The 18,144-nt window shown below is 41.3% G+C and overlaps 1 protein-coding gene and 1 long non-coding RNA gene across 2 annotated transcripts in view; one reads left to right on the top strand and one right to left on the bottom strand.

The window, feature by feature from the left end:
- The window catches only part of mfng (MFNG O-fucosylpeptide 3-beta-N-acetylglucosaminyltransferase), a 45,306-nt gene extending 33,254 nt beyond the window's left edge, over positions 1-12,052 (bottom strand). The window contains exon 1 of the mRNA XM_079679605.1: positions 11,282-12,052. Within this exon, the coding sequence (XP_079535731.1) occupies positions 11,282-11,656 (375 nt within the window). The 5' untranslated portion in view covers positions 11,657-12,052. The remainder of the gene's footprint in view (positions 1-11,281) is intronic.
- LOC307038248 lies at positions 11,403-16,775 on the top strand. The gene is made up of 2 exons (XR_013807933.1): positions 11,403-11,536; positions 16,051-16,775. It is a non-coding gene; the product is annotated as an uncharacterized lncRNA (long non-coding RNA).
- Positions 16,776-18,144: the final 1,369 nt, after the last annotated feature.

Below are 18,144 nucleotides of genomic sequence, written 5' to 3' on the forward strand. Positions count from 1 at the left end.
CTCCCGCTCCTGCCGGTCCCCCCATCTGCTGTAAAGGACAGCCTGCAACTGACCTCTCATCCTGTCTCACGGCTGCCAACAGCTCAACTTTCAGTGCCGCTGGTCTACAACCACAGCCAGCGCTGTGCTAACGCTAGCATCCTACCGCGGCACTACGATGTTACGATACTCTGTCTCCCAACTTTTTAATCTCAATAACTTTTCTGCGCTTCCTCTAAGCTTGTTGTCATCAATTGCCTTGGGCTTCTACGCAGACCGAGGTATGTCCATAGAGGTTCCAAACGCAGATTTGTTTACTCCCAGTCCGGAAAATCATACATAACATCTATCTGGTCGATTAACCGCCATGTCCCACAACTGTCATGTCATCTGAGCGCACTGATTACTCCATATTATACACCCACCACTGGTCCGTTACAGTCCCAGCTGTACCGAAAACCTGGAGTGGATTCCACTGCCCTCTGCTCAGACCTGGTCCAAATTCCTGGAGTGGATCCCACTGCCCTCTGCTCAGACCTGGTCCAAATTCCTGGAGTGAATTCCACCGCCCTCTGCTCAGAGCTGGTCCAAATACCTGGAGTGGATCCCACTGCCCTCTGCTCAGAGCTGGCCCAAATACCTGGAGTGGATTCCACCGCCCTCTGCTCAGAGCTGTCCCAAATACCTGGAGTGGATCCACCGCCCTCTGCTCAGAGCTGGCCCAAATACCTGGAGTGGATTCTACTGCCCTCTGCTCAGAGCTGTTCCAAATACCTGGAGTGGATTCCACCGCCCTCTGCTCAGAGCTGGTCCAAATACCTGGAGTGGATTCCACCGCCCTCTGATCAGAGCTGGCCCAAATACCTGGAGTGGATCCCACTGCCCTCAACCACCAAAAATTGATAATAACACACTTCCTTCCACCTACTCTCCGCTCCTCCCCCCAATCTCACATTCCTCCCCGCACTGTCAACCTGGACAACCTCTTACCTCTTCAGCCTGTGACCACACCACGCCCCTCCCACTCAACTAATATTGCCCTCCTTAACATCCGATCACTCAACAAGAAAGCCCTCATCCTCCATGAACTAATCTTGGAAAAATCCCTTGATTTCCTTCTGCTCACCGAAACCTGGCAACAGCCCGATGACTTCTTCTCCCTCAACCAAACATCCCCCCCTGGCTTTAAATACATCACTAAACCCCGCCCCTCCCGCCGTGGTGGCGGCCTTGCTGTAATCCACAATCAGAACATCCAGATCACAGAACTAACCCTCCCCTCAGTATCATCCTTTGAATTCATTGCCTTCAAAGCCCCTCCCTCACTGATAGTCATCCTCATCTACCGGCCTCCTAAACCCCATCCCTCCTTCCTCTCCGATTTCACTCACACTTTCCTCATCCCTGTCTCAACGTCTGTTACTACTTGGTGACCTCAACATTCACATTGACTCACCCACCTGCAAGCTGGCATCCGAATTCACAGCCCTACTGGACAATTTCTCTATCACCCAACATGTCACCTTCCCCACCCATGACAAAGGACACATTCTTGAACTCGTCTTCTCTACCAACCTCCCAGTGATTGAACTCCACCCTTGCCCATTTCCCCTCTCCGACCACAAACTCATACAATTCCCCATTGCCTCCCCCACCCGAAACCTCTGCCCACCCAGAAACATTACCTTCCGTAATCTACACTCCATTGACCATAACCATCTCTCCGAACTGCTATCGTCTAATCTCCCCCCTCTTATTGCCGCTAAATCTGCCTACCTCTCCAACATCTTCACTGACCCCTCCCGTAACCCCAGGACCCTCTTCTCCACAGTTAACAAGCTCTTCAAACCCCGTGCTGATAACCTCCCTACTTCTACTTCCGCTACTTGCAGCTCATTCCTCCAGTTTTTCGCAAACAAAATTAACGCCATTAACCACTCCTTCTCAGCTCCATCTGACATACAAGCATCTCCCCCAACCTCCACCGCTACCATTTCTCCCCCCATCTCCCTTGACCTCCTGACTCCTCCTCCCGAGCGCCGCCTCTCCCAGTTCAACCTGGTTACCCCACTTGAAATACTCCATCTGATCGGTTCCTCAAATCCCACAACCTGCTCCCTTGACCCTCTACCCACTCCTCTCCTGAAGTCCTGCCTCCCCGTCCTCTGCCCCTATCTTTCTAACCTTTTCAACTCCTCCCTGTCCCATGGAACCGTCCCCTCTGCCTGCCGTTACTCCAATCCTCAAAAAACCTGGTCTTGATCCCTCCTCCCTCACTAATTACCGCCCCATCTCCAACCTACCATTCCTCTGAAAAACTCTTGAACGCATTGTAGCCAAACAAATTCACTGCCATCTCCAAACCAACCAGCTTTATGAACCCCTTCAGTCTGGATTTCGTCCTCACCACAGTACAGAAACTGCACTCGTCAAAGTCCTCAATGACCTCCTCACCTCTGCTGACACTGGTTCCCTCAATATTCTCATCCTCCTCGACCTGAGTGCAGCCTTTGATACCGTGAGCCACAACATCCTGCTCACCCGACTCAGGGACATTGGTATTGAAGGTACTGCACTCAGATGGCTCCAGTCCTACCTCACTGAACGATCCCACTTCATCTCCCTCCCCAACCACTCCTCTGCCACAGCTTTAGTCTCCCAAGGCGTTCCTCAAGGATCAGTACTTGGCCCCCTCCTCTTCATCATTTACATCCTGCCCCTCGGTCAGATACTCCGCCACTTCAACCTGGACTTCCACTGCTATGCTGATGACACTCACCACCAAATCCCTCCATAACCAACCCCTTACCCACATCGATTCCTGTCTGACAGCTATTAAAACTTGGATGCAACATAACCTCCTCAAGCTGAACAGCAACAAAACAGAATTCCTCCTAATTGGCTCCAAATCCATCCTCAGCAAGGTCACTAACATAACACTCACCATCGATGGCACCATTGTTTCCCCCTCCAATCAGGCACGCAACCTTGGTGTAATCTTTGACCCCACCCTCTCCCTCGAACCTCACATCCGCCAAACAGTCAAAACCTCATTTTTCCACCTCCGCAATATTGCAAAAATCCTACCCTCTCTCACCCGCCCCGCAGCCGAACGACTAATCCATGCCTTCATTTCCTCCCGCCTTGACTACTGCAACTCACTTCTTTACGGCATCAGCACTACATCCCTCAACAGACTCCAACGGGTTCAAAATGCAGCTGCACATCTCCTCACGCATACCAAATCATGGCATCACATCAGCCCAGTCCTCAAAGACCTCCACTGGCTTCCTGTCTCCCATCGCATCAACTACAAAATTATGGTCCTCACCTACAAAGCACTCCACCATCTGGCCCCCCCTTATCTCACAAACCTTTTCACTTCTTATCAACCCCCACGGTCCCTCAGATCCAGAGCAGCCGGACTCCTATCCACTCCCACATCCACACTCTGCAGCTTTGGGGACAGAGCCTTCTCAGTGGCAGCTCCTAGGCTCTGGAACTCCCTCCCCCAAGATCTCCGTGACTCTGAGTCCCTCACAGTCTTTCAGTCCCGCCTCAAAACACATCTTTTCAACTCTGTCTACCCATAAGCCCCCCCCCCTCTCAATCAACTTCCTCTTGACTGCCTTTTTATTTTTTTATTTTACTATACTTACTTGTTTGCCTGTCCTTGTTTGTCTACCCTCCCTCATGTTGTAAAGCGTGTTTGAGTTGTGAAAAGCGCTATATAAATAAAATGCATTATTATTATTATTATTATTATTATTTATCCATCGTTTAAATATCCTACTTCTGGGAATTGAATAGAAAAGTGGTTTAAAGGTCAAAGATGGGTTCAGGTAACAGTAAAACAGGAAAATGTGTTGTCTGGGGATGCAACATGGATGAAAGAGAAGGATGAAAGGAATATAAAAAGGTTAGAAAAGTGTCAAAGGAATTATAATTTCACGGGAAGACTAGGGGTAGAGGAATGTGAGAATTTGGTTAGGGGTATTGTCAAATATCTGGAACAAACTCCCAGAAACCTGCAGGTCCGCTGCAACTCTGACTACTTTTAAATCCTGGCTGGAGACTTTTCTTTTTGCCACTGCTTTTAATTGATATTGTTATGCCACGCTGGGACCTTCTCAATATAACTGTAAATTATTGAATTACAGTTTCCAGATTTAGAGAGGCTTATCGTCTCTTCCGCAATTATTACAAGATGTGCCCATGTTAAGTAAATTGGCCAAGATCAGAGGAAGTCCAAGGGTGGTCTTCCTCAGATATAATACAGTTAAATTATTGTTAGTTAGTGGTTCATATTGTACGAAATTAAAATCAATGTTGATATGGCGTGATTTAAATTAAATACACTGTATTTAATTTAAATCTGTTTTATTAAAAAAAACGAATGTTCACACATGACTTCCGGTTTCCGCTAGTAAATCTTGTCATTTCCGGTTAGCATTAGCATGTGGCGAATGCTACGTTTTGAAACCGTGAATTGAAGGTCATTTATTGGAGCTGAAATATTGTTATTAGGGAGTGTTTAAATAACTAGTGCCACAAACATTAGAATGCTGTCATTTAACACCAGAAAACACGACAGGAATTGCCTTGGACCCGCCCCCGTCGACGCCGGCCAATAGGAGAGGACTAAAGTTGATAACCCGTGATGGACAGGGAGAATCGATCTCTTCTTCAACCTGCGCTGACCCAACGAACACGCGACAGGCAACAGCTGAATGGGGAGGGCGCCTCCACTCGCAAATCTAATTTGTATATCATCGCACTATTTTGTTTAATTAAATGCTTTTAACTTTTATAAGTTTCCTTGCACTCTTTACAGCTAATCCTGCTCTCAGGTTTTACTACCGTTAACTAGGAGTTCAACGGTACACGTACCCGTACCGAAATTATTCGGCACGGGCCCTTCGGTTCGGTACACGTGTGTACCGAAGTGTATCGAACGAATATAACGTTAAACGTAAAAAATTGAGAACGTGAACAACTTTTGGAATTAATCTGAGGTGCTGCGTAACAGCATTCAGAGTAATTTGCTCACATTGGGTTCAACGCGTCATAGAGCGACCAAGTCATTTAATTGGACGAGAGGCATACTATGAGAGCTGGTCACAGGGATGCGTTCAAATGTAGTCAGTAATTTGAGTAACTGTCGAAATGGCTAACGCAGATCAAGTTGAGCTCGAAAATCCTCCAGCATCATTGAAGTCTCCGGTTTGGGAACATTTTGGTTTCGCAGTTACGTACAAGGATGACGGACAAATACAGGTGGACCGAACCAAAGCTGTTTCTCTGCATTGTTCAACTAAAATTGGTTACGCAGCTGGCAATACATCAAACTTGCACACTCATTTGAAAAGGCATCACCCGAACGTGAATATCACCGGTACCAAAAGAAAAAAGACTGAAGTGCAAACCCAGCTCCCGCTAGCATTTAAGCCTCCACCACTCGCAACAAGTTCAGACCGAACCAAAGCTATTACAAACGCCAAATATCCTTATGTTGTTTGCCATGTTAGCAAAGCGCTACCTGGCTGTATCTGCTACCTCTGTCCCTAGAGAGGTTGTTCTCCACAGCAGGAGACATTGTTAGTGCCAGCAGGTCTGCCCTTTCAGCAAGCAATGTGGACAAGTTCATCTTTCTTTAAAAAAACATGAAAATACAATGACAAGCAAGTCCTAATGTCAAACTGGCTGCTTAGGTACTACTAGTACAGTACAGTTCAAATACAGATTATTTCAGTTCATCAAAATGATGCACGTTAATGTTTATTTTATTATATTTTGTATTTGAGTGAATACATTATTCACAGTTTAATAATAATAAAAAAAAAAAAAGATATTTTATGTTTTGTGATAATTTGTTCTGCTGTACCGAAAACGTACCTAACCGAACCGTGAACTAAAAACCGAGGTATGTACCGAACCGAAATGTTTGTGAACCGTTACACCCCTACCGTTAACAATATCCAGCATGCATTAGCTAAGAAACGATAAGGATGTTGGTGTGTTAGTTAATGTAAGGAAAATGATATGTGTTCATGTGCAAACGTATATATAGTTTGTTCATTGGATAATTAATATCCAGCAAGACTCCTAAAGACATCATGAGATAATGACCTTTCGACATCTGGAACATACATGTCGCTCTGATGTTGGTGCGTCCATTTGGAAAACGAGATGTTTGTGTGCTAGTTAAATATGATTAGGGGAAATGAGTGTGTGGTCATTACAGCTGCTATATAGGCTGTGTGAAACTTCTACTTTGTTGGCTGCTGTATTAATTCAGAAGGTGATGTTGTACTCCAATATTATTATTGTTGTTGCGCAACTGAATAATAATTCATCTCAACCGTATGTGTTTGTGTTTTATTGATCTCTCTCTGTGTTAACATTTAAGGTTGGTGAGCCATACATTGCACTAACAATATATTCATATCTCACACTGCACTGCAACCTTTAATCACGTACCTGTGTTATTCACGTTTTATTATCTTTACTTTTTAAAGTTTCTAATGTGTTTTTTGCTCTTAATGTCTTTCATTTTTGTGAAGCACTTTGAATTGTCTTGTGTTGAACAGTGCTGTAAAAATAACCTTGCCTTGCCTAAAACCCTGAGAAAGGGAAACCATCACAGCTTCCTCTCTGGGCATAACTCAAACTAAACTACCTCAACTGAAATCAGTCATCCAAGGACGAGGAACAAAAATGGCCGACTGTCAGCATGGCGCGTCTCGTAAACAGAGTTTCAGAGCACATTTTCCTGAGGTCAGGCAGAACTGCATAAATCTCAGCCGGTTGTGTCGCTGTTAACGGGCCATTAAGTTAGATTTGTATAGCCTCATGGCACAGAGTGACTGCCGTATATCTCGATAAGGTTTTTGATCATTACTTCAGAGATGCGTTGGCGGTGTGATGAGAATCTGGCTTTTTTAACTGGCATCACATCTTTCTTCTGAGGCCCTCTTTTTGAGACGCCTCAGCAAAATTTGATGAAAGTAATTGAGCAAAGAGAGGTAAATCATTTAATTATTTTATGTAGATTTATCGGGTTGCTCGTGGATTAAAGCCAATAACCCAAGAGTCACAAGATTTTATTTGCACAGGTTTAATGTCTGTTCATTTTTACAACATTTAATATATTGGAGTGTCTGACTGAACCGTTAAAGGAATAATTAGGAAATGGGAGATATGCCTACTCACTTGTGCTCCAATGTATAACTGATATATCGTTTCTATATGTTTAATGTGAAGCTGGAGCCAAAGACAATTAGCTTTGCTTAGCATCAAAAGACAAAACAGCAAATAGTAACAGCATGTAACTTCCTCTAAAACCACAACATGCCGGATATACGTTTTTGTTTGTTCACGGATGAATGATTGAGATGCATTGTGTTGATTAGTAGGCGATCTTTCCATTCCTTTGCCAAGTTTCTAACATGTGTATGACGTATTAAATGTGCCAGATGTGCATGTGGTCGACTGGAGACATCAACACAATATCATGTTGTTATTCGATGCAGCTGATACTGAACTAGACATCTTTTTTTTTATTTATTATGGAGTCAGTCTTTCACTTGCTTCCAGAATGAAATGTCTTCACTATACTGCTATAAGATTGTGCACAGATATTCATGGTGCCCAGACGATTAACCCTCGTGGCTTTGGTGAATCCCTAACTTTGACCTCGAGCGCCATCAGAAGTTTGACATTATATCTTGGCAAATATGTTATAGATTGCCATGACTCTTAGCACAGATATTCATGGTGCCCAGAGGATGAAGTATGAATTATTTTGTTCCAACAACCTCAACTTTTGACTTATTTGAAATATCGAACATCTGCAAGATGGATTGGCACAAAATGTGGTTTCCAGATGATGAACAATCAGGACTTTGGTGATACACGTTCTTTTTCTGGTATTACCAGCATGTTTACATTTATCTAATTCTAATAAAATATCTTGGCAAATATGGATGCCAAATTATTGGAACAGCTAAAGCAGGGATCACCAACTACATTTGTCCAAGAGCCAAAATGTATCCAATAGACACTTTCGCGGGCCAGAGATTTTTATATATAGCCCAGAATTTAGAAGTTGTTGACCGGGGGGGGAGGGGGGTGCTAGTGGAGCACGCTCAGGTACTGCGGAGCACATAAGGAAGGCTACGCAGTCTACTGTCCCGCAGCTGCTGCCTCTCTGGTGGACTTAGGTACTGCACATTACTCAATAGGCGTTGTAATAAAAAAAAATTGTGGGGGGCGAACGCACTAACCAGTCCGCCGACGCCGCACTCACCCCCGCATCCTTAGCATTCCCATGCCAAAGCTTTCACCTAGCCTTTGGAAAATCTCAATATCTACAGGATCGATTGGCATGCAAAGACATGTATGGTTCCCAGATGATGAACCCTCGTGACCTTGGTGATCTCTTTCTGTAGCCACCAGCAGGTTGACCTGGTCTGTCTTTTAAATAGATATCTAAACAAATATGGATGGATTCTTTAACATTTCCTCTAGCAAACCTATCCCAAAGTGTTCACTTATTCTGTGAAATATCTCAACACCAGCAGGATGGATTGGCACACAATTTGGTATGGACATTCGTGGTTTCCAGAAAATGACCACCACTATGGCAATTTTCCAATTTCTGCTTTTTACGAGTTCCTGACTAAACTGTCAAATGTATTACAATCCCATCATCCAGATATTCTACATGGTAAACATAATTATTAGCGCTTTAATATACATTATACAAGGACTGAGAATTGGACGGGGGCTCTAGGTCATGTTAAGAACCAAATACATGGTTGTTAGAGCAAGATGGATGTCGCAACACTCCTGTTTCCGGCTCTCGGCAGATAAGCTAAAGGCAGCTGTGGAGCCGGTTAGAAAAGACATTTCACCCTGTTCCAGTCGACAAAGACTTGTGATGTGTGTGTGTGTTTGTGGGTGAGTGTGAATACATGTGTGTGTATGTGTGGTTGGAGGTAAGATGAGGTCCTTTCTGTTCTGCAATCTGCCTCCATTTCCTGTTCTGAGACTAGCTTCCGTTCCAGTATTGTTAACAGAGTGTCTACACAGCGGCTGCTTCCCTTCAGTCCAGACAACCTGCATACATGGCTTCCTGAGTGTGTGTGTGTGTGTGTGTGTGTGTGTGTGTGTGTGTGTGTGTGTGTGTGTGTGTGTCAATGTATATTTTCTCTTGTGGTTGTTTGTTCTCAAAAAGCGAAGATGAAGTAATGTCGCCTTTGCTTTTTAAAGAGGAACACACTGATAGTATCTTCCTCTTTCACCGATAAAATCATACTTCTAATTTCAAATCAACCCTTATTCGAAAGAGAAAACGAGAAGCTAAGAGATTAACCCTTCCTCTAAAGATCACTGTTTAAAATGTTCTCACATTTCAAATAAGGTTCATTCACCCAACATGCAATTTAAGGAAGTGAAGTCAAGTATTCATTTGAAAGACGGGTTGGTTGCAAAGTGGTCATTCATTTAGCATGTGATGTACAAGTTCATTTCATAAATACATTGCTCTCTGTTCTTTACTGAGTACATCCTGTATCATTACTTACAACCCTATAAAATAATGATTATTTCTGAAACAACCCCAAGATATTAGAGTTCCCCTCGTGTCTTGTTCCTGAAGTTTAACTCAGCTCTGAGTTCACCAGCCATGTTGGAATAATCAAGCCTCTGCAGATCAGAGAGGAACTTCAAGATACCCTTCTTGGAAAAGCAGTGTGTGTTTTTAGTTTTAACCAGCCACTCGAGTTGGCAAAGCTTCCCCCGAGAGGTCGAGTAAAATGTGGGTTTGTTGAAAGTGTTGTTTAATGTTTAATGAAATGTTAACTTTTTTGTTCCTTCTATTTTTTATTTTCCTCTACTCCACATTGAAAATAACCTTTCACATATATAATTTGATCGTGTATGACTGAGTGTTACTTCACAATGTAACACCAGCGAGCCTAGAAGATGAGGAGAACAATTGGCCTGAAATTCACCACATCTCCTATTTCAAAATGTTGCGATGATCTGTAAACAAATATTTTAAACTAGAGTGATGGCAAAGCAACAGATATCTCAAAGACTTCCTTACTGAGCATCATGATCTCACTTTTGTCAATTGTTATCATCAAAATGACCTTGAATGGAGTCTTTAAGCCAAACTTAACCGTTAAAAAGTGATGACGATTTTATTTTTGAACATTAAATATTATCTACATCCCTTGATATTGCAGGTGAAGTAAGAACACCTATTGAAATATTGCTTTCTGGATTTTTGAATTAAAATAATTGCTTGTGTCAGGCGTGTGGCGTAGTGGGTTGTCCGTAGATGTTCGGATCAAGCGTCTAACATGTAACGTATGGTTTTGACACTCTTTTAAGTGGCATGTAACACCAAAACTTATTTTCATTATCGTTTGATTCGTTTTGAAGCCCAAAGAGATGTTGTTAAAGAGTTTTGTTTTGACAGTCCAAAAAAGAAATTAAAGTAAAAAAAATAAGAATTCAGTCCAATACGATTTAAAATTGGTAAAAACTGAATTGCAAGGTATTTTAATCATTGTTTCAATCGTCGATTAGTCGACTAGTTCTTGACATTGACCGACCAAACCACTCCGGAAGTGAACTTCTCTGTTAACATCCATCTTGCAACTGCAACTTCAAAACAGGAAGGAAGTGAGATTAATTTCATCATAACAGGAAATTATGGCTCAAATATAGTGTATTATATTTCATCTATTGAAATGTATAGCTCAACAAACAGTCTCTTCTCGTAAATCTAGACATATTTCAATATACACGGATCAATGTTGCTTCGATCAGGACATATGGACAGGTGGCTTTGGCTGACAGCAGCAGCCTTTTTCAGAGCAGCACACACACACACACACACACGCACACGCACACGCACACGCACACGCACAAAGCATCAGGTCTAAAACCACCAGACTAAGAGACAGTTTCATCCGACAGGCCATAAGATTGTTAAACACTTGGACTTTTGAAATAACAACCATACATTCATCTGTTTGCAACTCATATACATCAATATTCCAATTACTCTATACTCTATATTTTATTTTATTGTCTTTACCTGAACGATTGTATCTGTTTTGTTGTGTTATTTGTTGAGCCTGTGACCCAAGCATTTCATTGTCATAATTACACTGTGCACACATGACAATAAAAGCCTTTAAACTTGAAACTTGAAACACACACACACACACACACACACACACACACACACACACACACACACACACACACACACACACACACTCACATGCGCTTTGGTTCTGGAGATCCACGTCTCCAACAAGAGCGCGAGCCGCGTCTCGTGGAACCTCCAGGTGGTTTTCACCGCGATGAAGATGTCCTCCAGCTTTAATTCCGGTAGAGTGACATGTGCCTCTTCAGAGTCTGAGTGTCCTCCGTCCTCGGCCCTGCTGTCGCTGCTGTTTCCACCCGGGATCTGTGCGTCCCTGGCCGGGGAAGGAGCCTCCTGGATGGACCGCTGGAGGGGACCGGGAACCAGAGGGTGAGCCACGCTGAGTTTGGGGAGGCTGCTGCTGCGTAATTGGAAATCCACATAGAGGATGATGAAGAAGGTGCAAATACAGATAGGCAACTTCCGACGTATCCATCTCTTCTTCTGCATGGTAGAAATATGATTTTATATTCCGTAAATCATGAAAACATTGCCGTTGTCCTCTCATATAAAATCCTCATTTTTGGTTTGGTTTTGTAGCGGTTCCTCCATCACCTCGCCGTCTTCCTTCTTAATAACTTTTATCAATAGTCTTCCTCATTAATCAACTGCTAATTTACTGAATCATAATTATTTACAAATATATGTAATCATTCCTTCTAAACAAAAAGAGCCGGTTCTAAAGAGGCTACATGACACGAGTTGTTTCCTCTAATTGTCTGAAGTCACTCGCATCTGTTTGACATGTCACAGTTTCAGCTCTGCCCACATTGTCACAGTGTCGAGTCTCACAGAATCTCAATAGTGGGACTTCCTTGTTTGGATTTCAAAATAAACCATAGCAGTGATCATACTTTTCTACTTCCGGTTTGAATATTGGCTTTTGTTTGAGAGTATTAAATCAAAATTTAATTTTAAATTAAAAAATAAATAGTTGATTTGTAGAAGAATGTGTTTTTCTGACTCGCAACTTACAAACTATTAAAATGCTATCATGAACCCTTAGACTTTCCATGTAATGTAATCACTTGTAAGTCAAGTCCCACGTCAAGTCTGAAATAAAGGTGAAAGCCAAGTCCCAAGTAAAGTCCAAAAACGAGTCCCAAGTCAAGTCAGAATCAATAATAAGCCATGCACCAGACGATTATCACCCTTTATTGAGCCTGGTGTCATGTGTTTCACTCAGACAGACAGAAACAGCAAACCACAGAAAGTTCCGCCTCTTCCTTCCTCTTCTGATCTCACAGCTACTGTCACAGCTCTCTGAGAGGAACAGATGGATCCAAAAACACTGTGAAACTATGTGAACTTTTAAATCGCAAACATGGGGTTTTATCGAAGTACATTTTTATTTGGCTGATAATCAGAGATGGCAAAAGTACACACATTCTTTACTCAAGTAGAAATACAGATACTCGTGTTTAAAAATACTCTGGTAAAAGTAGAAGTACTGACTAAGCTTCTTTACTCAAGTCAAAGTAAAGAGGCTTTGAAATGTACTTCAGTAAAAAGTACCCATAACTAGCAGCTGTTTTAAAGAGTACCTGACCTCCCTTTATATTAATAGAACAATAATGTCATTGTTAGCTAATGAATGTTTCCATGGTGACCAACGGCAACATGACAACGTTTTCATTGGTCCCTCTTCTTTAGAGAAGACCAGGAAATGATGGATACACGGATCGTGTTCAAATCAATAGGCACGCAATGACTCTAAATAATAATGATCACGCCACCAAACACACATTCAGACTAAAGGAACCAGCCTGTTTGGAAAATGTGAGAAGTAGAAAGTACAGGTATTTGAGTTCAACATGTAAGAAGTAGAAAGTACAGGTATTTGTGTTCAACATGTAAGAAGTAGAAAGTACAGGTATTTGAGTTCAACATGTGAGAAGTAGAAAGTACAGGTATTTGTGTTCAACATGTAAGAAGTAGAAAGTACAGGTATTTGAGTTCAACATGTAAGAAGTAGAAAGTACAGGTATTTGTGTTCAACATGTGAGAAGTAGAAAGTACAGGTATTTGTGTTCAACATGTAAGAAGTAGAAAGTACAGGTATTTGAGTTCAACATGTAAGAAGTAGAAAGTACAGGTATTAGTGTTCAACATGTAAGAAGTAGAAAGTACAGGTATTTGAGTTCAACATGTAAGAAGTAGAAAGTACAGGTATTTGTGTTCAACATGTAAGAAGTAGAAAGTACAGGTATTTGGTTCAACATGTAAGAAGTAGAAAGTACAAGTATTTGTGTTCAAAATGTAAGAAGTAGAAAGTACAAGTATTTGTGTTCAAAATGTAAGAAGTAGAAAGTTCAGGTATTTGTGTTCAACATGTAAGAAGTAGAAAGTACAAGTATTTGTGTTCAAAATGTAAGAAGTAGAAAGTTCAGGTATTTGTGTTCAACATGTAAGAAGTAGAAAGTACAGGTATTTGTGTTCAAAATGTAAGAAGTAGAAAGTACAAGTATTTGTGTTCAAAATGTAAGAAGTAGAAAGTACAAGTATTTGTGTTCAAAATGTAAGAAGTAGAAAGTTCAGGTATTTGTGTTCAACATGTAAGAAGTAGAAAGTTCAAGTATTTGTGTTCAAAATGTAAGAAGTAGAAAGTACAGGTATTTGTGTTCAACATGTAAGAAGTAGAAAGTTCAAGTATTTGTGTTCAAAATGTAAGAAGTAGAAAGTTCAAGTATTTGTGTTCAAAATGTAAGAAGTAGAAAGTACAGGTATTTGAGTTCAACATGTAAGAAGTAGAAAGTACAAGTATTTGTGTTCAAAATGTAAGAAGTAGAAAGTTCAAGTATTTGTGTTCAAAATGTAAGAAGTAGAAAGTACAAGTATTTGTGTTCAAAATGTAAGAAGTAGAAAGTACAGGTATTTGTGTTCAACATGTAAGAAGTAGAAAGTACAGGTATTTGAGTTCAACATGTAAGAAGTAGAAAGTTCAAGTATTTGTGTTCAAAATGTAAGAAGTAGAAAGTACAGGTATTTGAGTTCAACATGTAAGAAGTAGAAAGTACAAGTATTTGTGTTCAAAATGTAAGAAGTAGAAAGTTCAAGTATTTGTGTTCAAAATGTAAGAAGTAGAAAGTACAAGTATTTGTGTTCAAAATGTAAGAAGTAGAAAGTACAGGTATTTGTGTTCAACATGTAAGAAGTAGAAAGTTCAAGTATTTGTGTTCAAAATGTAAGAAGTAGAAAGTTTAAGTATTTGTGTTCAAAATGTAAGAAGTAGAAAGTACAGGTATTTGAGTTCAACATGTAAGAAGTAGAAAGTACAAGTATTTGTGTTCAAAATGTAAGAAGTAGAAAGTTCAAGTATTTGTGTTCAAAATGTAAGAAGTAGAAAGTACAAGTATTTGTGTTCAAAATGTAAGAAGTAGAAAGTACAGGTATTTGAGTTCAACATGTAAGAAGTAGAAAGTACAGGTATTTGAGTTCAACATGTAAGAAGTAGAAAGTACAGGTATTTGAGTTCAACATGTAAGAAGTAGAAAGTAAAAAGTCGTCAGAAAAATAAGTAGTGGGGTAAAGTACTGATACCAGGAACATGTACTTAAGTACAGTAACAAAGTATTTGTACTCCAATACTTCCCACCTCTGCTGATAATTCCAAATCTATCTTTTTGGACTGCATTCTGGCTTCCTGCACTAATCTACACATGTAGGGAGGACTTGTGAATTGCACTGATTGCCTCTAAGAGATCTGTGGGTCTCTCTAAGCTGTGTAGAAGTTCAATACTGTTTCCATTGTCTGCGGTTCTCTGTCTCTGGAGACCGTCACCAAAGGGAGAAAGACCTCGATACAATTAATTCACCTCAGACCCTCATCGCCACCTTTGTTTATTTGTCCTTTCTCAGCGTTCTCGCCTTACATCCATCCCTCCATCCCTCCCCTCCTTTCTCTAGGGCTCTCTCTCTCTCCTGTACTGACCAGCTGCTTTCCTCTTCCCCACCCTCTCCACTTCTACCCAGAGGTGGGAAGTAGTGGAGTACAAATACTTAGTTTCTCTACTTAAGTACATTTTTCTGGTATCAGTACTTTAGTCCACTACTTATTTTGACTTCTTACATGTTGAACCCAAATACCTGTACTTTCTACTTCTTACATGTTGAACTCAAATACCTGTACTTTCTACTTCTTACATGTTGAACACAAATACCTGTACTTTCTACTTCTTACATGTTGAACACAAATACCTGTACTTTCTACTTCTTACATGTTGAACACAAATACCTGTACTTTCTACTTCTTACATGTTGAACACAAATACCTGTACTTTCTACTTCTTACATGTTGAACACAAATACCTGTACTTTCTACTTCTTACATGTTGAACACAAATACCTGTACTTTCTACTTCTCTCATTTTCCAAACAGGCTGGTTCCTTTAGTCTGAATGTGTGTTTGGTGGCGTGATCATTATTATTTAGAGTCATTGCGTGCCTATTGATTTGAACATGATCCGTGTATCCATCATTTCCTGGTCTTCTCTAAAGAAGAGGGACCAATGGAAACGTTGTCATGTTGCCGTTGGTCACCATGGAAACATTCATTAGCTAACAATGACATTATTGTTCTATTAATATAAAGGGAGGTCAGGTACTCTTTAAAACAGCTGCTAGTTATGGGTACTTTTTACTTAAGTACATTTCAAAGCCTCTTTACTTTGACTTGAGTAAAGAAGTTTAGTCAGTACTTCTACTTTCACCAGAGTATTTTAAAACACGAGTATCTGTACTTCTACTTGAGTAAAGGATGTGTGTACTTTTGCCATCTCTGTGTGGGACTAATAAAGGTGTTCTGATTCCTCTCCACTTCTACCCCTCCCATCATGGTCCCGCAGGTAAACCAGAGACGCCCGGGGCACACCCTGGCAGGAAAGGCCCAGGATCGCCTTACGGCCTAGCTGAAAAGGGCTCTTTTCTAAAAACATTGAGTACATCACAGCCCCACTTTGAACAAAGGGCCGGGGGAGTCGAGGGACCGGACCCCCTTTCAGGGCTTTGTCTGTCCGCTGCACTGAGCTCAGAGTCAGACACAGACTTGGACTGCACTCAAGAACTGGCTTTGGAGAAATAATGCCAAGTGAGGAAGTCATAAGATCAACGACTGCAGGAGGCTTTACTGTGTTTCAAAGACATTCTCTCAGATGAACTGGACACTTTTTAGAGAATCCATTTCACACATTTAGCAGGAGATTGTTTGGTCAGATGCATTTTCATTTCCTGGAAATATTACGTTTAGGTAAAGTGTAAAGGTGAATTTGTCTAATCAGGATCGGCCCTTAGAGACAGACGTTCTGAGTTTCTTTGTCCCTTAACATTTTTGATGGCATCTTTTCAATACGTTACGTACCAAATCATTTTGACATTATGTACTCTTACATATTCCCCTCCAGGTAATGTTGAGATATCACAATGTTTAATTGCATCTGTTAAAAAAGGCCTAAAACTGTCTGATATGGCAAAGAAATTGTATAAATAGGAAAGGTAAACAGGATGGAAATCTCTCGAAGTCTGAACGGCTGTATAAGCATTGATTTGACGACATTCAAACTAGACAAGACTTGACTTGACTTGGAGCCTTAATCCTAAGTCCCACTGAGAAACCAAACCTCAGAGTGGAAACCCCTTGACTCCACAGCCGTGTGTGTGTGTGTCTGTGTGTCTGTGTGTCTGTGTGTCTGTGTGTCTGTCTGTCTGTCTGTCTGTCTGTCTGTCTGTCTGTCTGTCTGTCCGTGTGTCTGTCTGTCTGTCTGTCTGTCTGTCTGTCTGTCTGTCTGTCTGTCTGTCTGTCTGTCTGTCTGTCTGTCTGTCTGTCTGTCTGTCTGTGTGTGTGTGTGTGTGTGTGTGTGTGTGTGTGTGTGTGTGTGTGTGTGTGTGTGTGTGTGTGTGTGTGTGTGTGTGTGTGTGTGTGTGTGTGTGTGTGTGTGTGTGTGTGTGTGTGTGTGAGAGAGTGATATGTCTAAGTCAGAGCAAAGCTTAAGTAGCTGAAAGCCCTCTCTTAACCTTCAGTCTCCGGCTGAAATTCAATTCAAAGAGCCGGCACAGAGCGACAGGAGGGGTGATGTGGCTCAGGGGGAGATTTAAATGTGTGTCAGCCAATCAGAGGGTCAGTGGTTCGATGCCCGACATGTTGATGATAATACGTTTATTTAGTATAGCACCTTTCACAGAAATAGAATTGACTAAGTGCTTCACAAGAGAGAACAAAAGTAAAAATTAAGACCACAGAAACATGAATGCAATGACAACACGAGGCAGACATTTAAGGTTAACAACAACAACAAAAACACAGACCACGTGGAGTCCTGAAAGGATCACATCACACACAAAACAAAAGCCAATGTAAACAGATAGGTCTTCAGTTGATTTTTGATTTGATGTGCCCTTTTGAAAAATACTTAACCTCAATATCCTCCTGTAGGCATCTCAAGTGTTGCTTGTTATTTAATCATCACAGACAAAAGATGAAATACCCACACAACATTCATAAATAACGATTACAATTATGAAAAGTTCATATAGATTAAAAAATATAGCATTTATTTAGAAAGTGGTCAAAAAGCCCTTTCACAATTAAGCATTTCCTCGTCGGGAGACTTTTTTTTATTCACGCCACAGAGGCCAAGATATCCTGATTTTAAAACCCCTGTCCGGGTGTCCTGCTTCAAAAGCGTGATCGTACGACTTCCCAGAATGCAACATGGCTTTCATTTGACCTTTTTTGCCCGGTTGTTGTCTTTACATTTATGGAGAATCCTCCTAATAATGATGTATGTTGTAATTTTTTAAGCAATGTTAGGCTGTAAGACACTTCCCTCTCAATATTATGCTTTCATTGGGTGAACACTTCCATTAGGAGTCCAGTCACTGAATACGGGATCACAGCATTTCCGTTTTAGGTGTCATCTCTTCTGTTCTTCTAAATGGTCAGC

The sequence above is a fragment of the Notothenia rossii genome, assembly GCF_949606895.1.
Source record: "Notothenia rossii genome assembly, chromosome: 1".
Classification (NCBI taxonomy): Eukaryota; Metazoa; Chordata; class Actinopteri; order Perciformes; family Nototheniidae; genus Notothenia; species Notothenia rossii.